The following is a 20,148-nucleotide window of genomic DNA, read 5'->3' on the forward strand; positions in this document are numbered from 1 at the left end:
TCTCTCTCCTCCCTCTCTCTCCTCCCTCTCTCTCCTCCCTCTCTCTCTTCTTTCTCCTCCCTCTCTCCCTCTCTCCCTCTCCCCCTTTCCTTCCATACCAGGGTTCCCTATCCTCTGGTCACTGGCTGGGCTGGGCAGGGGCCACTGCATTCCCACCTAGCACATTCCCACAGCCCCTGAACAGGAGGCTCTGGCCTGTCCCCATAAGATTTCTTGTTTGGTTATTCCAGGGTCTAGTTCAGGAACAGTTAAGTAACTCCATGGTAGAGCTGAGACTTGGGGCTTCCCTTAGTTCCCAGGGATTGGGCCAGGCTGCTCTTTCTAATGCTATTGGAGGGGTTCCCTCACAGTGTCGTGATGTTCATTTTCTGCTTTCCCCAGAGCTGGATTCCCAGACTTCCTCTCTAGATGTCTGGCCCAGCATTTAGTTATAAAGTTAAAGGAACGGAACTGATCTCTGGGGCCTCTTGGCCTCAGTAGGGCCTGGTGTTTAGTGGTGGGTGGGGATTCCTTAGAGCCTCTGCCCAGGGTTATCCCATGACTAACTTGTTCCCTGCTCTCTTCCAACTCGGTCCCTAGACTCAGCCCCTTCCTTGACCTAGAAAGCCTTCATTGTGGACATTACAAGAACCTTTGGGGTTACTTTATCGCATTGTCCACCTCCCTGCAGCCACTGGCACAGATGCACTTACAGCAGTCTCAGACTGTGTATTCTTACTTAACACCAACGGGTCCATCTTCGAGAAGGTGTTACATGGGAGGCCCTCTTCTGCATGTTGGTCTTAGTTTAGTTTCACCTTTCCACCCTTCTCCCATGTCTGTCCTGTCTTCTGCATTGGTTCCCTGTTCTCTCCTTCCCCCATTCTCTGGGTTTAGCCCTTCCTTCTGACACGGAGAGGCTGGCTGGGGCTTCCTCTCCTTGTAGGTTCATTTCTGTGGAGCAGCTGAAAGTGTGGGCAGACCTTCTCACCCATCCCCTAGTCCAACCTTAGCAGCTCTTACACATAGCCTCTTTAACACACTGACAGCTGGGAGAGGCCTCACGTCATGTACGGGCAACTGCTGGATTGGCTTCGATACTTGGTAGCCTGGCAGCCTGTCATCATTGGCCTGGTGCAAGGCATCAACTACATCCTGGGCCTGGAATAGTCAGGAAGAAGAGCATCTACCCACTATGGACCTCAGGGCACTCTCCTCCCTGCCCTCCAAGACCTCCTGGGTGGGAAAGACTCAAAGGGGCACTTGGGCCACTCAGGACCCCTCCGGCTGTGTCCGGGCTGGGGAGGGAGACGATGGAGAGCCAGCCAGTGGGGCTGTCAGCAGTGGGGGCTTTTTAAAAGAATACTATTTTGATGAATATATTTAAAAACCTTTTTTATTGTGGAGCATAGGAATTGCCCCAACTCCTCCAGGCCTTACCCTCCTTGCTTGAGCAGGGTGGGAGCAGAGACACAACATTTTTGGTTTAAAGGAGCCTTCTCATCTCTGGCTGAGAGCCTCAGCCAATCCCACCCCCATCTTTCCTTCCTTCTGTGGGGCTCCAGTCTGGTTCGCTCAGTGTGGGAGAGCCAATGGGCTCTGCCTGGTGCCACAGATGTGCACTGAGGGGTGAGGTATCTTCCCTCCTCCCTGTCTGGGCCTGGGATCGGTATTGTGTCTGACTCTGTCTTCCCTTGTCCAGGTCCCATAGACTGGTTGAGGCAAGTGGAACCTTGTGACTTTTCTAGTGAGAGAAGCCCTGGAACCTCGTAATCCATTGAGGATGTGTTTGGGGGCAACCAGAAACAGCAGCAGCTTGGGTAACCTGCCCCCAAGCTGGGCTGTACTCAGCCAAGAACAGAGTCTATCCATATGTAGTTGGGCCACGGGGACTGCTATGGGTGGCAGTGATTGAAGGCCCCTTATGTGAACAGAACCTTTAGCCCGGAAGTGGTGACACGTGCCAAAGGCTACCCTGCCACATCACTCACTTCCTTCCCTGAATGCCTGAGAGAGAGTATGTGCGTCTGTTTGTGTGTAGCAGAAGGACTATGACAGTTAAGACTCCTCCCTGTCGTCAGACAGTGTTCCCTTGAAGCAGCCAGGGGATTCCCAGCCCAGGGAATGTCCCTCTGTCAGCTTCCACGTTCATGGGGCCTACCCGGGCCTGGCAACAGGAGTGAAGGTGGGTGGGAAGAGAAGTGGGCAAGGCCCAGGCAAGGGATCTAAAAACAGGTTCCAGGTAGGCCCTAGCTCTGGCCCTAGGAGTTCTGAAGGAAGTGGGAGGGTAAACGTGGGCCCTCAGCACTGGGTTCCTAGGGAATGTGGCCCAGCTGGGCTTGCATCTTCAAGCACAGCAAGAGCCAAGCAGGATCTTGTCACTCCATTCTGAATAAAGCTCCGTGAGCTGGGTTGGAAAGCTGAACATCCATCTTGCTTTATTCTTCCCTGGGGTCCCTGGGAGTACCTTGTCTTTGCTGCCTTTTGCTATTCCCATTTGAGAGCTGGATCCTAGGGGTAGTTGGCCCCACCCCTTATCCCTGGGAATGGTGTGATGCCAGGCTCCTGTCCTGCGGCAGAAGGGCCCTGGGGCATCACTGGGTGACTCTCTTCCTCACCTCCTGAGGTCAGTGCCCTGCTGCCAGCACCTCTTCTCATGAGCCACTCTCAACTTTGGCTTCTCTCACCCAGCTGTGTTTTCCCATAGTCCCCCACTGCTCATGCTGGTGCGCCCAGTTGAAGGGTCCAGGGATCATTCTTTCACTTTTGTTCCCCCTATACTTCAGGCTCATGTGAGAAGCCAAGACCAGGTTGTCCAAGGCTCTCTTTTCATACTTCAGCAAGCCTGAGTCCCATGACCTCCCGGTGGCCCAACTCTTGTCTTGGTTCCACTCTAAGGTAGAGTGCTGTCTCCTCTTCCTCCATCCCCACCCCACCCCCAAAGGACTGTCTCAGAAGCCCCAGGCAGCCTTGCCTCCTGACCTGATGGCTAGAGATAGGGGCACTCCCAGGGAGGAGTTTCATGAACTCCAAACCTAGTTCCATCTCCTGGCTTCCCTGGTTCTGTTCTGGGCATCCCATCACAGAGAACACAGAGACCACAAACCTCAGACACTTGGGTCTTGTCCTTCATGCTTAATCACCAGTCCTGGTCTTTCTGCCTCTGCAGACACTGGCGAGACCCTGATAGTGAATGCTTACTCCAGTTTTGCATCCCAGGTGCCTCACTTAACCCCACCCTAGTCCTGGCCCTGCCCCAGCTCCATTTGTCCCATCAGCCACCAGACTGGTGAATTCATATAGCTCTGTTGTTGCTGAAGCCAGCGCTGGGCTGCTTGCTCCCCTACTTCCCTGGGAGGCACCCTCTCCTTTTTAGGGCCAAAGCTCCAGTTTATGTTCCAAGTCCTCAGCTTGACTCTGAGAGGTTCCTGCACACAAGGCTGGAGAGTGCTGTCAGCATAGTTCCTGTGTCATGGCTCATGTGGGTCTGGACACAGCTGGACTGAGTGTTGAGCTTTGAAGGGGGGGGATTCTGAAAAAGAGGGCTCTTTGGGGCTTCTTGGGAGCCAGGTAGGGGGAAATTTAGACTTCCTAGTAAACCTAGACCTATAGTTCTGGCCATATAGTTTGTGGGGTGGTGGGTGGGGGTGGGGTTGGTGGTTGGAGGGAGTGGAGAGCCTGAGAAAGGCCAGGATGACAGGCTGGTGTGACATTGAGCCTGGAGTGGTCAAAGCGATCCAATATGGGGCCCCCAGTGCCAAGGAGAGTTGACCCCTTGAATATCAGTGTGAATGTGAAAGAAGCATGAAGTCTGCTCATGTAGAAGCAAGGGCTGGTTCCGAAGAGCAAAGGTGGATGCTAGAGTCCTAACCCTTGACTGGGACAGAAGAATCCATCTGCAGGAGACTCATAAGTTCATACCGTATGTGCCCCTGGGAGGGTGAAGCTGAGCAGGGACGAAAGATCCAGTCTGATGCCACTTGGAGAGTAGGGGGGGGTCTGTGAGTTAGCAGGAAGGTTCTGGGCCATCATGAACTTCGGCTCCCAGAAGAGGTGCTGTGTACAGACTGGACCCAGACTGGCATTATGTGTGTGCCCTCTGTTAATAACTCAGAGCCTACTCTGGATTCCATGGTTAGAACAAAAGTGAAAGTGAAATAGAGGGGAGTGGAGAGTGTTTTCCCAGAAGGATTTCACTAATCCTGTCCTTCCCGGAACCAGCTCCAGTGAAGAGAGCTTTGCCTCTCTTTGTGACGGGGTAAGTCCTTGGCCCCTCTTTGGGTCTGTTTCTCCATCCTTATAATGAAGGGGTTAGAGTGGACACATAACCACATAATGTTAATGGTAATAAGAGCTAGAGTGGGGAAAGACGGTTACTAGATGATCTTCAGCTTTGTTGCTACATTCTGAAAGAGCTCCAGCCTGTGCTGGATGGGATGCCTGGAGTAAATAAATAGCATTGCCTGGCAACCCAGTCAGTTCAGACCAAGGGACAGCTGTGGAGTCTACAGGAAGGACAGGCCCATACAAATGGCTGGGATCCAGACAAGCCACTGAGAAGATGTGAGAGAAGTAGTTTACTCCCATTCTCCTCCCCCACCAGCCCCAGAGAGGAGGAAGTTGTCACAGTTAAATAGAGCCAGGCACGCCAGCTCCTTACACATCCGTCAAGACCATGAGACAGAACCGGACACCAGGTAGGACCTAGGGGCTGGCAAGGGCGGGTGGGGTAGGGCCTGAGAACAGAAGAGAGTGGAGCAGGCACACACACACACACACCCTCCGCCAGGGGAGCTCCACCCTGCTGTTGTGCTCTCCCTTTCAGCCTCTGTCCAGCCTCTCTCCATTCAGAAAGGGCCAAGAGGTGGGGCCCGAGGAGTCCTTCTGCCCCTCTGATTCCCTGGGCAGAGCCCAGGAATCTCGGCCAGAGCTGCATCCAGGCAGCTCCCTCTCCAGCCAAGATCCAAGCCAGGATGTTGAGTATTTCCAGGCAGTCAGACAGCAGTTGACCTCTGTGACTGTCCTGCCCTCAGATCCCAGGCCTTTGCCTGTCCTGCTCCTATGTGCCCACATAGTCTCTCACCTGGCTGGAGCCACACCTCTACCTCAGGCCACCACCGCTTTCACTGGCTCATCTGGGATCACAAAGGACCCCTGCCCCTCCAGGCTCCCAACAGCTAAGCAGTGCCCAGCAATGGAGGTGACCTGGCCGGAACTGGAAGTCCCACTGAGTAAGGAGCAATTCTGATGGGAGCCCAAAAGCGCACGGTGGTCAGGGGGTGAGCTGTGGGCACAGAGGGCCCAAAGGTGTGATTGACTCCTGAGCTGCCCCCTTCCACTGCCTTCTGCCATGTAGCCCCACCAGCCAGGGCACTTGCCAGAGCACTCGGCATCCCCTTTCCCACCCAGCATCATGAGTGTGGGTGCAGGGCCCAGCTCCCAAGATGGGATGGAGAGAATTCAGACATAAGGATGGTCAGAGGACTCCCAGAGCCTTGACTGCAATATGCTCCGAGGCCCAGCTTGCGCCCCACCCAAGCCCACTTGCCCTCTGGCCATCTTAGAGGAGCAGTGGCCTACTGCCTCCTTGACCAGGGCTCCTAGAGTCCCCAAAGCTGAGCACTGGAAAAGGCCATCTTGAAGAAACAGGGTCAGGAGTCGTCATCTGAACCAAGGACCCGTCCCCAAATTCCTCTTGTTCAGCCCCAGGCCTGCCTTGTAGACAACCACACTTCCCCATTAACGGACTTTCCCACCTGGGTGGTGTGTACAGCAGTAATCCAGTTCCTGAATTGTGGGAGCCAGGGGGGAGGGCAGCATGGTGGAGGGGAGGGTGTGCTCTCCAGAAGGGCTAACAGCCACATGTGTCCCTAGATGGAACGCTGACCTTGTCCTGTACCGCCTGTAGCCGCTTCCCCCACTTTAGCATCCTGTACTGGCTGGGCAATGGTTCCTTCATCGAACACCTCCCAGGTCGGCTGAGGGAGGGCAGCATCAGGTGAGGGTGCAGTGGCAAGGCTGGCAGGCAGGGGGGTGGTTGGGGTTCCTCCTATGGTCTTCTCATGGCCTTTCCTCCTCTGCTTCAGTCGGGAGCGCCGGGGCCCACGCACCCAGCTGCAGACGACCCTCATGCTAGAGGAGCTGAGCCCCACCCTGCGCAATACCAACTTCTCCTGTGTTTTTGCCGATCCTGAGCAGACTGCCCAGCGTCACATCGTCGTGGCCCAGCTCTGGGTGAGAAACCTGAGTGGAGGTTTCCACGGACAGGAGTAGTAGTATGGGGAGGATAGGGTGGGCTCTGCCCGGAGTGGCCTCCATTAACGTCCACTGTGCTCCCAAGTGGAACTTAGGATGCAGGCAGGGGAGGCATGGCCTGGAGAGAGGTTATGAGAGATGTCCCCACCCTTGGCCCTGAGCCTTGTCTGCCTTCGCTTCTCCAGGCTGGGCCGAGGACAGTTGTGCCCTGCACTCAAGAAACCTCACCCTCCAGCGGGGCCCCTCTGCCTCACCATCAAGACAGGTGAACTCCAGAACCTGGATGAATGTCGTTACCTGAGCTGCCCTTGCAGCTCAGGCCTTCTGCATCGACTTAATATTCTTTTTTTCCCTTTAATGGACTGTCCCAGGGAAGGGTGGGGGTAGATGCTGTTTCTGATCCACAGCTGCCTGGGTCCACAATGGGTACTCATAAATGATTTTTCAGTGGAGGCATGATGACATCTGCTCTGTCATTTAAGTCCTCATTCCACTTACAGAACTTGGCCCGTCCCAGGAGGGAGTGTGGGAAGAGGGGGACTATCACTCAGAAGCTAAAGACAAAATTAAAGTCCGGGAACACAGGCCCTCAAAAAAGTGTGCGAAGATCCTGTGGCCCCAGAAAGGCCAGGAGAAGGGATTTGAGAGAAGGCAGGTAGTCTGGGACACTCGGCAGGGACAAAGATAGAAATACCCTAATGAACCTAAACTTCCCTTTTCCCACACAAATCAAGACAGCTCAGCACTTAAGGGAGAAAAATAGACTTTATTTACAAGTAATAACATTTAGAAAAAGATCCATCCCTGGCCCTTAAAAACCTTCCCATCACTCCAAAATCCCACCCCACTTTTAAGTCTGGGGAAGGGGGGATGAGGTGCAGCTGAAGGCTGCTCCCCTCCCACTCCCCACTGCCACCCCCAGGCATGGGGCCTATCTGTTCTGGAAAAGAGCATCTTCTGGGCAGCTGAGCCCTTGGGTGGATGGGAGCATCTCTAGGTGCACCCGCTAGGTCAATGTCCAGTCCTGGACTTCAAAAGCAAGGGCCCTGCTAGGCCCAGCCACCACGAGCAGCAGGGACCAGGGCCTGCTCCTCCAATGGTCCCTTCTGGATTCAGAGGCTGAGGAGGACGAGGCCCTTGGGCCCAGCCACTCAAAGCCAGCCTCAAGTCTGGTTGTGGAGAAGTGACTTTGTTCTAAGAAAACGTCAGGAGGCAAGGTAGGGAGAAGACCCAGACACTCCAGGCCTCTGGGGACAACTCTGAGAACACCTCAGTTCACCTAGCGAAGGCTCCTGTGAAGATCCAGGTACCAGGCCGGGGATGTGGGCAGGCATCACTGTCTGTAGGGGTTTGGCCACTGCTGGCCTGGGAGCTGAGAGAAGGCACTGAAAGGGACAGTAGAAGGAAAAGGACCAGGCGAGGTCGGCACTGAGGACACAGGTGGGGCCTCTCACTGGTCCTGGCCCTTCAGTGCTTTCCCTGAAAGAGAGAGAGAGAGACAGTCACTTGGCTGGAGACTTGTGATGCCAGCAGATACAGCTGGCCTTGAGGAGGCCTCTTTTAGCCCCAAACCTCTCTGACTAGGATCCCTTCCTTGGTGTGACCTGGACACATCTAGCTTCAGGTTATCAGTTGCTGGCTGTGCTGAGTTGCCCTGTGTCTCCTGTCCTCAGGGAGCAGCTAGTAAGAGAGCACCTTCTCTTAGCCCACCCCCAGTGGCCTAGCTGGGCCACACAGTGGAAGCCTCCCAAGGGGTGGCCTGGGGGAGTACCCTGCTTCCACCCACTCTAAGAGTCCATCCACCCCCTTCCTTTCCCTGTCAGTGCTTCCACCTTGCCCTTGGCCCGAGGGGTGGCAGTGGCAGCAGCTATGGCAGCAGCAGTGGCGGCGCTGGCTGCGGTGGTGGCGATGCGAGGAGAGCGGCGGGTCCCGCTGCGGGTGTTGGGAGAGGCCTTGGATGGGGCTTTCTTGGAGGCTCCTCTCCGCAGCAGGCTATTCCCGAGCTTCTTGGGTGTGTTGAGGATGTTAAAGGCCATCGACTGGCGGCGGTCAGCCTGTCGGGGAGGGGAGGACTGTCAAACTGGGCTGCACTTGGGCCCTGCCAGCAAGGTCCCTCTAGGATCTCCTTCAGCCCCCAGTGACCTGTTTAACAGCCGGAGCTGCTCTCTTCTGGGCCTCATTAGTGCTCTGTTTGCGCCCTTCGTGTCGGTCCCGGGGAGTCATGGGGCGTGGGAAACAGCTGGTGGCCTTCTTAGACTACGGGGAAGAAGAGTTCACATCCAAAACCAGTTGTGTGTCTCAGAGCCAAGTGGACCTTGTAAGTCAACACCACTTCCCTCCGGAAACCTCCCTTCCCAACAGCCCCTGTCCCTGCATCAGACTCTTGGAGAGAGAAGCCTGCTAGATGGAACAAAACAGGAATCAGGGTCACCTACCTCAGGGGTACCAGGGCCCTGGTGGGGCTCTGAGGAGACCCGTTTGCGCTGCTGCCGGGTGGTGATCCCCATGCCCTCGGCTATCTGGGCTGGCTGCATGCTGGCTCGGCGCAGGGTCTCCTGGGGGTCACCAGTTTTCATCTCCTCATCCGTGATGGTAGCCAGGCTCAGGGAAGGCTGGATGGGATGGAAGGAGGGGGTCAGTGCAGCAGGACCACCCCAGAACTCTTCACGGGCCCGGCGTGTGCAGCAGCTAAAGCCTTCCTGTTGCAGAAGGTCTCCCTTCCCATTGTCTTCTCTACTCAGGCCCTGCATGGTGGTCAGAGCAGAGTAGTCCCAAGCAGACCTCCTCCACAGACTCAGGCCCACCCACAGTGATTTCACCCCGAACCCCTCTCTGCCAGCTACTCCACCAGAAGCATAAGGTCACTCTGCAGCAGGCCAAAGAGCCAGGCAGGGCACTAGGGCTGGGTCCGCATGGAGCGCTGAGGGAGGAGGAGGAGAAGAGCCAGTGTGGGTCCCGTGCAGGTGACCCTGGAGCTCACCCGGGACTCCAGGGGATAGCAGGTCTTCAAGTGTGGGGGGCATACTCGATTGCGCTGCTGCAGCTCTGCAATGCGATTCCAGTCATCCAGCTGCTCAGGCTCATCCTGGCAGGTGCCCATGTAGAAGCTATTCCTTCCTGTGGAGGGCAGGGAAACTGAAGCAGGTGGGGCTAGGAAGTAGGAAGGCCAGGAAGAGTGAGGGTAGAGGCAGCAGGTCTCCCACGGGTCCTGGCCTCTTGCCAACTTTTGTGGCCACCACTCCTGTCCACCTGTCCCGTGGACTTCAAGCCCAGTACCCTAGAGTCCTGCTCTGCTCCGTGTGCTCTCTCCCTGGGGAGGTCAAAAGAAGTCATATACCGTATGCGGAGGCTGTGACACCCTAGAGAAACTGAGGACCAGGAATTGATAACCAAAGGTCCCTGAGGCGCCCTTCTGGCACCCCTTACCACCTGAGACAGTAATGGAGGACTCCAGGCAGCAGCTGAGCATCACTGTTCCACTGGGAGTCCCAGGCTCCCTTGTGACCATTTTCCATTCACCCTGGCTGAGATGAACATCAGCCTGATTGCCCAGCACAGCCCTGAGACTGCAGGGAGGAGGGGTCGGTGAGGTGCCAGAAGATAGTCAGCCTGGGGTTTTCTTTGTGTGTGTTATGTCCCTGTGGCCCCCTCACCTGGAGGGGCCCCGCTGGATACCCCAGCCTGGGAGCGGCGAGCAGAGCTGCGAGTGGTGGGCCGGTAGCCAGGCAGGCTGAGCAGAGCGGAGTTGCCATCGTCAGGAGAGCCCAAGCGGGCTAGAGACTGGGTGGAAGAGGTGGCTCGTGGTCCAGCCTGGGAAGCAGGGGCCGACTGTGTGCTATAGAAGGATGAATTGGCGCTGTCCGGCTCTTCCACGTCTAGCTTCTGGAAGAGAGAATGGACCTGGTGGAGTGGGGCCCTGACAATCCATAAAGGTGCCTCCTGTTCACTTTCCTAAATACGGCCTCGGATCCCGCAGCAGCATGTATTCCCACTGCTTTGCAGGAATCCTTAGCTGCACATCTACAAGGAATGGGCCCTGTTGCTAAGAATCCTGCACAAGGTGCCAAGGCTATCCCATTTTCATTTGAGTCTGTTAACAATGCTTTAAAAGAGGGAAGAGAGTGTGTTATCAGACAATTTTAGAATCAAGGTGCAAAAAAGTAAAGTGACCAACCCACAGGTAACAGCTAGGGAGTGGCAGAGCTGGGGCTAGAATGCCAGTCTCCTGAGCTAGTCATAGTCAGGCTCATCCCACAGCCTCCACTGACCCTCAGCCCAAGCTTGCCAGGGCCCTGCCCATCTTTTAGAACTTCTGCAGCTTCTTGGTAGCCAAAGGCAGCCCACACCAAACGAACCTTTCCCACTCCCCATCCTCCTCAGGATATGGAAAACAAGGGCCAACCAGGGCCCCCAACCTAGCAGGCAGCCCTCTGGGCGGCCACAATGCATCTCAGCCACCCAGGAGGTATGCTGCAGGCACAGGGCTGGGCTGCAACTTCTCCATCTTCTCTCCTTTCGGTCTGCACGGGGTCAGTACTACACATGGAAAGAAACCAGCCTTAGATCCCTTAGGCATCCAATTCCAGCCCTGCCCCTTTCTACACAAGAGGCTGTGCTTCTTTGTAACACATGAACTAGTCAGCCCTGCCTGCCTCCAGAGGCACCCGACAGGAAAGATGCCCTTAAGAGCAAGTGAGCATCACTTGGGTCCTACAGGCCCACTCCCAGCAGCCTGACCTTGGTCATGGTGATGTTGATGATCTGAGTGGTGCGCCGACGGGCGGAGCGGGTCTTCCGGCCTGAATCCAGGAGGACGTCCCCCAGGGAGTCCAAGCTGCTCTCCAGTGGGGCCTGACCCCGAGCAGGGATGGGGGTGAAGTAGAGACTCTCAAGGGATTCTACCTTGGGGGGCAGGCGCTGGGAGATGGGGGAAGCTGGCTCTCCAGGGATGCTGGTGCCATCTGGCTGGGTTCGAGGCAGCTTGCTGTAGGAAAGAGACTTGCTGAGGTGCCATGCCTGGGGCTAAAAGGCAATTTTGTTCATCCCTTTGCTCCAAAATGACCCAATTCCTACATTTATTACAAGCAGACCAGGTCAAGCACCCCATTCTCTTATTTTTGAAAGGCATCAAGGAGAGCCCTTGCTTGACCTGGGTCCTCCCTTCACTCTCCATTTCTGGTCAGCCCATCTATCTCCATGGCTATCTGAGCTCCTTAACACTGGTAACTCTCAGCTCCACGGTGAGCATGTCCAAATGAAGTCCATCCATCTGGATCTCCTGCCTCAGGGAATGGGAGCAGCCTCCACCTGGGTCCCCTAGCCATGAACATGAGCTCAATCCTACCTCTTCCCTCCAGCCCAATGCAATGGACAAGTCCAGGAGCTCACTTAACCATACGCCACTCCATTTGCATGTCCTTCCACGGTCTGCCTCCTCTCCTCTCACCTAGATTTAATGGTACCTGAGGGGAGGTGCCAGCCTGGTGACAAGCAAGGACTCAAACCAGGCTGCCCGGGCTCAAGCCTGCCTCTGCCACTGTGGGACCTTGGGCAAAGGACTGCCCCTCTATGCCCCAGTTTCATCTGTTAAAGGAGATAATCACAGAACCTACCTCAGAGGATGCGGAGGGGTAAATAAATGCATTACTAGTTTTTAAGTGTTTTTGTAACAGTATGGGTACATCTCAGCTTTTACATTGGTTATCGGAAAAACTTTCTAGGGGCACCTGGGAGGCTCAATCGGTTGGGTGGCCAGACTCTTGATTTCAGCTCGGGTCATGACCCCAGATTCATGGGATCAAGCCCGGCATCAGGCTCCATCCTGAGTGTGCTGGAGATTTTCTCTCTCCCTCTATCTGTCTCCCTCGCTCGTGCCCTCTCTAAAACAGAAATTAAAAAAAAAAAAAAAAAAAAAAATCAAACTGGACCACATCTACCTTAATTTCAAGCCTTTCCAAGATCCCTCAGTGCCTTCAGGATCAAATCTAAACTTCAATGAGGAGTCTAGCCAGCCCCACCCAACCTCACTTGCCAGCCCAGCCAGGCTCTTTCTCAGCCTTTGCTCTCCTCTGTTCACAGAGCACACACACCTTCCGCTCCTCTGCAGACTCAGCAGGAGTGACAGCCTCCATGAAGCCCTCTCTGAGCACTCATTTCTTTTTACTCCCAGTGTGCCCTACACAAACATCTGGCCGAACACCTCGGACAGTTTCCTTAGTCTTCTCCTCTAAGAAAAAGCTCCCAGAGGGCAAAGAGACATCTTCTCAATCTCACTAGCCCCAGTGCCCAAGACACAGCCTGACACACGGTGGGCACTCAGTGAACAAGACAGAGACAGGGCACCTCCTCACCTGGTGATGGTAAGGGGAGTCCCCTCCTCGCAGCTCAAATCCAAGCTGTCAATGCTCAAGTCCAGCTGAGGCTTCGCCTGGGGCTCCCGGCTCTTCAGGGCATCAGTTGCCACCTGGAACTTGCCCAGGTCTCGAAGCTGCTGGTCAGCGTGGGCAACCTGAGGAGAGTGAAGAGAAGCCTCAGGCAGGGGCAGCCTGGGAGAGGAGGGCACAGGGGTCCGACATGACAGGGTGGAGTCCATCTGACCGGATACGCACCTGTGCCTCCAGGCTGCGCACCTGGGCAGTAAGGTGGCGGCAGGTCTGCTCAGCCTCCTTGGTCTTCAGCCCAGCCTGCTGCAGCTCCCGACCCAGCCGTTCGGCTTCAGCCCGCAGCTCCTTGTTCTCCTTCTGTAGCTGCTCCAGGCCCCGGAGCTGCTCCTGCAGCTCTTGGTTCTGCTGCTTCTTGGCATCATAGTGGGTCTTAGCTTTCTCCATCTACGCGGGCACACAGAACGAGTGGGGCGGTGGGGGTGAGGGGGAGGCAGGGACTGGAGGGCAGCAGGGCGAGGAAGCAGTGGGCCAGGGCTGGGGGCGCCTCACCTGCAGCTTGTAGTGCTCAGCTGCCTGCTCCTTCTGGTTCAGCTGGGCCTGCAGCTCGTTCAGCTGGGCCTGGAGGCGTTGAGCCTCTTGCTGGCTCTCCCCTCCCTGGGCCTGGAACGCATGACAACGCTGATCAGGGTGGCTGGTCTGGCTAGTGCACCCAAATCCACGGACCTGCCCTAACCTCCTGGGTTCCATGGTGTTTTCAGACTCCTGCAGACCCTCTCAGGACTCGCACAAAAAATCCTTTTACCCCCGCCCCTAGCGCCTACTCTACTGCCATACCACACACCCTTCAAGGTCCACATTCTGCAGAAGCTTTCCCTGTCTGGCTAAGGCCATTTCTGGCAGAGTTCTGACAGCCCTATCTTTGCCTTCTTTGCACCCAGGAACAAACTGTCTCATTCTCTCTCCATGAGTAGTCTCCCCAAGGAGGAAGGGGGCTGATCCTCAGGGAACACTTGGGTGCAAAGCTAGGCACTTGGCACATGAGCTCTCAGAGGACACGGGAACTCTTGTTCTCCTCACAACTGCTCCGGGAAGTAACTTCATCTGTTTCAGAGGTGAAGACACTGAGCTCAGAGATTTAAACAAATTGACCGGGGTCATAGCAGAGTAAGATCTGAACCTTGTTCCACCCAACCTCAAAGGCTGTGTGGGCTTTTATGATGCTGCACTGCCTCCTATGCAGACCACAGACTCCTTGGGAGCAGGGGCCATGTCCAGATCTCGGTCCCCCCTGTGATGCCAGTGAGCAGAGCACTTAGCTTGTAGAAGACAATGGACTACCCGGCCTTCTCTCTCCTACATCTCCTAGCACCGAGAAGGCCCCGAAATGGAGAAGCAGCATCTGTTTATCACACGATTATGGCATGGAAATGAAGTTCTGCTCCCAGCTCCTGTGACCCACCACGGGGCTTTAGTGCCACAGGTGCCTAATTCCTCTGCCCCTAAGTAAAAGCTGTGAAGACTGAACTGCAGAAAAGCAGGTATTAAACCAAAAAGGTGATGCTGTTGAAAGCATGACAAATATTAAGTTACAGTGCAGTATTAAACATTGTTGACAATCCTCAAAGCTAGGCTGTCTGGAGCAGCACTATCCAAAGAACTTTCCACAGGAATGGAAATGTTCTGTATCTGCCCTGTCCGATATGGTAGCCACTAGCCGTACATAGCTACTTAAGCAAAGGAAATGTGGCTAGCGTGACTGAGGAACTCAATTTTTAATTTAGTTTAAATAACCACACATGACTAGGGGCAACTAGTGGGCAGCGAAGGCCTGAGTGATGGGAGCCACCCCAGTGTTCCCTTGAAAGCTCTAAGAAGGCACATACAGGGGCTCCTGAGCCACAGGCAGGTGTAAAGCTGCCATGCCAGGCCCACCTCCGCCTCTGCCCCCATACCCACTACAGCCCAAGGGCTCACAGAGCCCCTTCCCTCCCCGATTCTCACTCTGAGGCTGACAAGATGGCCCATCCCCCCACTGTCCCACCTTCAACTTCTGTTGCTGCACCTTACTGGCTTGGTCATGGTCAGCTAACTTCTTACTCAGTTCTTCCACCTGGAACAGGGGAGGAAGAGAAGAGAAAACTCAGGAGGACTTCCCCTCGATATTCAGAGAAATTAGGAGGTTTCCCCCAGATAAATCCCCAGTGTTCCTAGAAGAAGAAACTCTGGTCCTTTCTCTGGCCTCCATTTAGGGATTTATCCCTGCGATGCAGGCTGGCTGGCAGGACCTAAGGGAGGTGACCCAACACACAGGTGCTGCCAGAGCCACTGCCCATGCTCACCTCCACCCCCAGCCTGCAGAGACAGGCCTGCCGGAGCCCCACAGCCTCCAGATTCAAGAGAATTCACTCTGGGGAACTGACACCTCACTACCACCCTACTACTTACTGCCACCATTCACAGCCCCAAGCTTCCCAGGCTGGGGACAGGAACAAGGGACCGAGTCTGTAACTAGCAGACAAGGATGAATACCCAACACTCCTCCCCAAAAGTGCCAAGGTGCACAGATGCTCAGACCTCTTCCCAATATCCACAGGCTATGAGGGCTGGTGCTAGCAGTGTAGCTGCTGTGGTTAGCACTGGGGAGCAGACAGGGGCAGCCCTCAGACCCAAAGCCCACCCCACTCCCACAGAGAAGAGAAAAGGGAGTGGGGCGGAGAGGGAGCAGAACAGCCCAAGCCCTGCTGGCTCCTCCAGGCATTCCAGGAGCTCAAGCATGAACAGCAAAGACAAGAGGCAGGAGCTCCATTGCTGACTGTTTGCTATTGGGTTTGACTGTCCCCATCATCTCAGGCTCCCTGGAGGAGGCGGGCAATGGAAGGAGAGGAGGGCCCGACTCCTCAGCAGGCCTGAGGTGACAGGAGTAGGAGGGATGGTGGAGAAACCAGTGTGATAGCGTTGACGTCTAGGGCAGCACAGGGAGACCCTTGTGAGGGCCAGGCAGCCAGACCATGCCACCTCCTGTCTCTCATCAAGCTTGGCCTTCCTGCTCCCAGGCAGCTCTATTTCATGCTCCAGGTTAAAGCCCCAGAGGGTGATGGGCAGGTGTCCTGAGCTCACAACCCTCCCTGACCTGTGAGGGCTGCTTTCATGTCACCTTTACGGCTTCTGCAGGAAAGAAGGGGGCTGTGTGTTAAGCAAGGCCCACGGTCACTCTGCTGTTACTCTTAGTTCAGCATCCAAACTGGGAACAGGACTTGGAGATTTGGGAATCCCAAGGACTGCCGGTCACCAGTCCGGACATGGGAAAGATGAAGCCTACCCTACCCCTCATCCCTGACAGACAGATGAGAGAAAAGGACAGGAGAAGGATGGAGAGGCCGACCTGGGATGGGTGGAATGAGGCCCAAGAGAGGGCCCAGCACACCACACTCCTGGGCAGCCCGGGCCTGGACTCCATGGCTTGACCCTGCCCCCTTCACAAACAGTTCACAACAGGAGCAGGCGGAGGCAAGCTGCAGCCGGGGTCATGCACTGAGATGGGTCACCGCTTAAGCAGCCAGCATTTAGCGGGGACCCCAGGCATTACCTGCTTAGTTTGCTCTCTCTGAAATACCTCTAGCTGTTCCACCTGTGCATGGGGGAGGAGCAACGAAGACAGAGTGAGATGGGGGCCAAAAAGACACTAGCCCTGCTGCCAGGCTGACCTCGCTGCGGCTCTGATACTTTCCTTCAAGGAATTAGATTTCTAGTAATCGTTTTTAAATGCCAGTTTGTCTCATTCTAGTCCCCAGTGGCTCCTGGATCCTCCACTGCAGGTATGCCTCCCTAGCATAGTGTGCCTCTAGAACGGGCTGATGGCCTTCACAGCTGGACTCTTAAAGGACGGAGCCTCCAAGGAAGGGGAAGCTATTGATGTCTTCTTTAGGACGGTAGGGGGCAACATACTTCAACTCTGCCAGCCACCCGGTAAGGAAGGGGAGACCAGAGGGAACATTGTTCCCTCTCTCAGGTCCAATCTTTGGGGGCAAGTTTGAGCTGGGTATCTTACCTGGGCAGTGAGTTTCTGCCTCTCATCCTGGAACCGCTGCCTCTCCTCCAGGACCTTGACCTTGGCACTCTCGTACTTGGCAGTCATCACCTCCAGCTCCCGGGCAGTGTTTTGTGCTTCCCGCTGCATCTCAGCCAGACGGGTCTCGGCGTCAGCACGCACGGCTGCCAGCTCTTGGCCATGCTTCTCCCTGGCCTGGTCCAGCTCCACTTCCAGAAATTGCCGGCCAAGGCTGGCCCGCTCGCCCAGCCCCCGGTTCTCCTCTGCCAGCAGGCCATGAGCCTTCTTCAGCATGCTCAGCTGCTCTGCATAGCTGGCCTTCTCAGCCCGCAGCTGCTGAGCTGCTCGCTCTTGCTCTGCCAACTTCTGCCGCAGGGGCACCAGCTCCCCGAGCTCCCGCTGGGCTCGCATCAGCTCTGCCCGCAGCCCGCCGGCCGCCTGCTTGCTTTGCTCCAGCTCCTCACGATGGCGTTTCTCAGCGGCTGCCTGCTCAGCCTGCAGCTGCTGGCACAGGTGCTTGGCGGGCAGCAGCTCGCTCACCAGGGCCTGAGTGCTGGTGTGCTCAAGCTGTAGGGCAGAAAGGGCCTGCTCCTTCTGGAAGAACTTCTCCTGCCATGCCTTTAATTCTTGGCCCAGCTCCTCCGCTCGCTCTGCCTGTGAGGCCAGCTCCTGCCGCAGGCTCTCTGAAGCCACCCGCTGTTTCTCTGCCTCCTCTCGGAGGGTCTGGACCTCCTCCCGCAGAGCAGAGCTGCGTTCGGCGGCCCTGGCGCTGCTGCTGGCCGTCTCTGCCTGGAGCAGACGCAGCCTCTCCTCTAGCTTCTGGCTCTTCTCGGACTCAGCTATGACCAGCCGCTTCAACTCCTTGCTCTCACCCTCTTTCTCCAGGACCTGGCGGTTCAGGATAGAGACCTCCTCTTCCAAGCTGCTGATGAGGCTGTTTTTCCTCTCCGCCTCCTGCTGGCCCCGGGTCACTTGGGTCTTCCACTCATCCTCAGCCTTGCTGTGGTCTTGGGCCTTGGCGCGGAGGGTGGCCAGCTCCCTTTGGGCTGCAGCTAAGGTGTCCTGACTGCGCCCCAGCTCCTGGGCCTTCTCCTCTAACAGGCCCTGCAAGGCCTCCAGAGCACTGGCCTGCTCAGCGCGGGAGGTGCGCTCACGCTCCAGGCTGCGCTCCAGGCCAGAGGCCTTCTCCTGGTGCTCCCGGCACTGCTGCTCCAGCTTGCTCACCTCTGCCTGCAGAACCTGCAGCTCAGGACCTTTTCGCTTGCTCTCTCCAGTAGCCTCAGACTGTGCTCCTGACCCAGAAGGGTCTTTTCCGCTGGCCATCCCTAAAGACTGTTGGCGCTCCTCCTCTTTCTTAGCCAGCTGTTCCTTCAGTCGCTCCACAGTCTGCTGAAGCTCCCCGAGCTCTGTTCTCTGGGCTGCCTCCTGCCCACGAAGCTTGGCCAGCTCCTGATCCTTTCCTTCCTTTTCCATCAGGGCGTGGGCCAGGGCTTCCTGCAGGGTAGCAAACTCCACACGCTGCTCATTGAGGGCATTCTGCAGCCGCATCTCCAGCTCCGCCTTGGCGGCCTTCTCCAGGGCCAGATCGGCTTGGGCCCGGCCCCGCTCCTGGGTCAGACGGGCCACCTCCCTCTCCTGCTGCCCACGCTCCTCCTGCTGCTGGCCCTGGCTCTCCATCAGCGCAGCCCGCAGTCTCTCCAGTTCACTGCCCATCTGCTCTGCCTCCCGCTCCATGGCCTGCAGTGCAGCCTGCGTGCTGCAGAACTGGCGTCCCTGCCGCTCTTCCGGCCACTCTGACTCTCTGTCTCCTGCCCTCAGGGGCTCCTTGAGTACCTCGCGGGAGGCTGATTCCGGCTGCTCCCCTGTCTTGCGCACTAAGGCCTCCAGGCGGGCCACCTCCTTGCTGGTGGCGGCCATCTTCTCTTGCAGAGCGGAGAGATCGTCTGCAAGCTTCTGGGCCCTGACCTCCTTCTCCTGGACCTGCTGGAGAGCCCTGGCCAGGTTGGCATGGAGCTGAGCTACTTCACTCTGCTGCCGGCTTATCTGGAGCTCACTGTGGGCCTCTATCCCTGCCACCTTCTCCTTGGCCTCCTGTAGTTCCTGGCGGGCCTTCTCACATTCCTCCTTCAGGGTCATCAGCTGCTCCTGGAACATGGCACCATACTGTGCCTCCTCCTGCTGGCTGTCCTCGTACCGCTCGCGCCAGGTGGCCACCTCCTTGGCAAGCTGTTCACACTCCCCTTCAGCTTCGCGCTGGGAGGCTATGGCCTCTGCCAGTTCCTGCCGCAGGGCTTCTGCCTCGGCCTGATGGGCCTCCCCAAGCTGCCGTAATCGGGCCTCCAGCCCCTTGCGCCCAGCCCGCTCTTCTTCTAGCTCCTTCCGCTCCTGCTTATGCTGTTCCACCAGGCACCGGGTCTCCACCTCTAGCTTGGAGATGTGACGCTGCTGCTCCTCCAGGGCGTCTGCAGCCCTGCGCTTCTCCTCTTCCAGGCTGCCCTTGGTGATCTTCAAGGACTCCTCAAGAGCCCGGACCTGCTCCTGGAACTGGCCCTTCTCCTGGGCCACCCTTTCTCGCTCAGCTGCTTTTTGTTGCTCAGACCTTAGTTGGGCCTTTAGCTCTACCACCTGGGCCTGGGTCTCACTCTGCTCCTGGCGGGCTGCCTCAACACAGGCATGGAGTTCCTCCACTTTTTGGCTCAGCTCTGCCTTCTCCTGCTGGGCCTGAGTCACCGAGGACTGGGCACTGTCCCGGGCTTCCTTAGCAGCCTGAAGTTGCTGTTGCAGGACCTCTAGCTTGGCAGTCTTCTCCTTCTCCAATACTTCCAGCTGCTGGAGGGCCGAATCCCTCTCCCTTAAAGAGGCCTGCCGCTCCTCAGCTGCAGCGGCCAGTCGCTGGGCATGGTCTCGCCTGGTTGCCTCCTGCTCCTGGGCAGCTTCCTCTAACAGCTTCTCCTTTTGCTTCAGGCTGCTGCTCAGCTGCTCCACCTGCTGGCGGAGGCCCTGAGAGGCCTGTTCTTGCTGCTGGAGGCTCTGCGCTAGCTGGGCCTGCTCCTTTTTGGCCTGCTGCTTCAGGCCAGCCAGTTCTTGATCCTGCTGCTGGAGAGTGGCTTTGAGGGTGGTGAGCTCAGCAGTCAGCGTGGTCACCCGGGCAGACAACCGAGCCTCCTGAGCCTGAGAGGCCTGCTCCACGTCTTCTTTGGCCTGGCTGAGGTTGGACAGGGAGCCCTGCAGCTCGGCAATCAGGCCAGCCAGCTGCTGCTTTTCTTCTTCAAAGTGGCCCCGCTCAGCAAGCAGCTTGGCTTCCCGCTGGCCCTGCTCGGTCTCTAGAGCCTCCACCCTGGCTCGGAGCTGGGTGTTGTCCGCAGCGAGAGAGGCCGCCTCCTGCTTCAGGGTTTCCAGCTGGTGAGATAAAGAGACCAAGAGGATGAACACGACTCCTCACACCGTGGCCCCCGTGAGAACTAAGGAACAGGAACCTGAATG

At 56.7% G+C, this 20,148-nt stretch overlaps 3 protein-coding genes across 12 annotated transcripts in view; 2 read left to right on the forward strand and 1 right to left on the reverse strand.

The window, feature by feature from the left end:
• The window catches only part of RNF121 (ring finger protein 121), an 82,690-nt gene extending 80,286 nt beyond the window's left edge, over positions 1-2,404 (forward strand). For all 3 annotated transcript variants that reach the window (XM_049651741.1, XM_049651751.1, XM_049651732.1), the window contains exon 9: positions 1,029-2,404. In XM_049651741.1, coding sequence (XP_049507698.1) covers positions 1,029-1,149 — 121 coding nt within the window. In that variant the 3' untranslated portion in view covers positions 1,150-2,404. The remainder of the gene's footprint in view (positions 1-1,028) is intronic.
• A 1,238-nt stretch (positions 2,405-3,642) lies between these two features.
• Positions 3,643-7,412, forward strand: IL18BP (interleukin 18 binding protein). Of its 2 annotated transcripts, XM_049651815.1 has the most exons (6): positions 3,643-4,237; positions 4,583-4,676; positions 5,013-5,210; positions 5,854-5,977; positions 6,066-6,213; positions 6,420-7,412. In XM_049651815.1, the coding sequence occupies exons 2-6, from the start codon at positions 4,655-4,657 to the stop codon at positions 6,501-6,503; spliced, it is 576 nt and encodes a 191-aa protein (XP_049507772.1). In that variant the 5' UTR covers positions 3,643-4,237; positions 4,583-4,654; the 3' UTR covers positions 6,504-7,412. The 2 variants fall into 2 exon arrangements, with proteins under 2 accessions (XP_049507772.1, XP_049507771.1); XM_049651814.1 differs by having other exon boundaries at positions 3,643-4,676.
• NUMA1 (nuclear mitotic apparatus protein 1) overlaps positions 6,981-20,148 on the reverse strand; it is a 72,442-nt gene continuing 59,274 nt past the window's right edge. For 5 of the 7 annotated variants that reach the window (XM_049651545.1, XM_049651550.1, XM_049651555.1 and 2 more), the window contains exons 14-26: positions 16,666-20,064; positions 16,204-16,245; positions 14,659-14,727; positions 13,167-13,277; positions 12,843-13,061; positions 12,585-12,742; positions 10,972-11,218; positions 9,888-10,116; positions 9,215-9,351; positions 8,670-8,846; positions 8,377-8,490; positions 8,067-8,288; positions 6,981-7,713 (exon numbers count right to left, since the gene is read on the reverse strand). In XM_049651545.1, coding sequence (XP_049507502.1) covers positions 7,702-7,713; positions 8,067-8,288; positions 8,377-8,490; positions 8,670-8,846; positions 9,215-9,351; positions 9,888-10,116; positions 10,972-11,218; positions 12,585-12,742; positions 12,843-13,061; positions 13,167-13,277; positions 14,659-14,727; positions 16,204-16,245; positions 16,666-20,064 — 5,136 coding nt within the window. In that variant the 3' untranslated portion in view covers positions 6,981-7,701. The remainder of the gene's footprint in view (positions 7,714-8,066; positions 8,289-8,376; positions 8,491-8,669; positions 8,847-9,214; positions 9,352-9,887; positions 10,117-10,971; positions 11,219-12,584; positions 12,743-12,842; positions 13,062-13,166; positions 13,278-14,658; positions 14,728-16,203; positions 16,246-16,665; positions 20,065-20,148) is intronic. The other 2 variants (XM_049651574.1, XM_049651564.1) reach the window with 2 other exon arrangements.

Source organism: Panthera uncia, chromosome D1, assembly GCF_023721935.1.
Source record: "Panthera uncia isolate 11264 chromosome D1, Puncia_PCG_1.0, whole genome shotgun sequence".
NCBI lineage: Eukaryota > Metazoa > Chordata > Mammalia > Carnivora > Felidae > Panthera > Panthera uncia.

Excerpts from the sequence above, each read along its gene's own strand:
- IL18BP (XM_049651814.1), top strand. The coding sequence starts at position 4,655 with ATGAGACAGAACCGGACACCAG. Across the intron at positions 4,677-5,012 it reads GAGACAGAACCGGACACCAG|ATCCCAGGCCTTTGCCTGTC; the intron begins GTAGGACCTAGG and ends TCCTGCCCTCAG. Across the intron at positions 5,978-6,065 it reads CTGAGGGAGGGCAGCATCAG|TCGGGAGCGCCGGGGCCCAC; the intron begins GTGAGGGTGCAG and ends CCTCTGCTTCAG.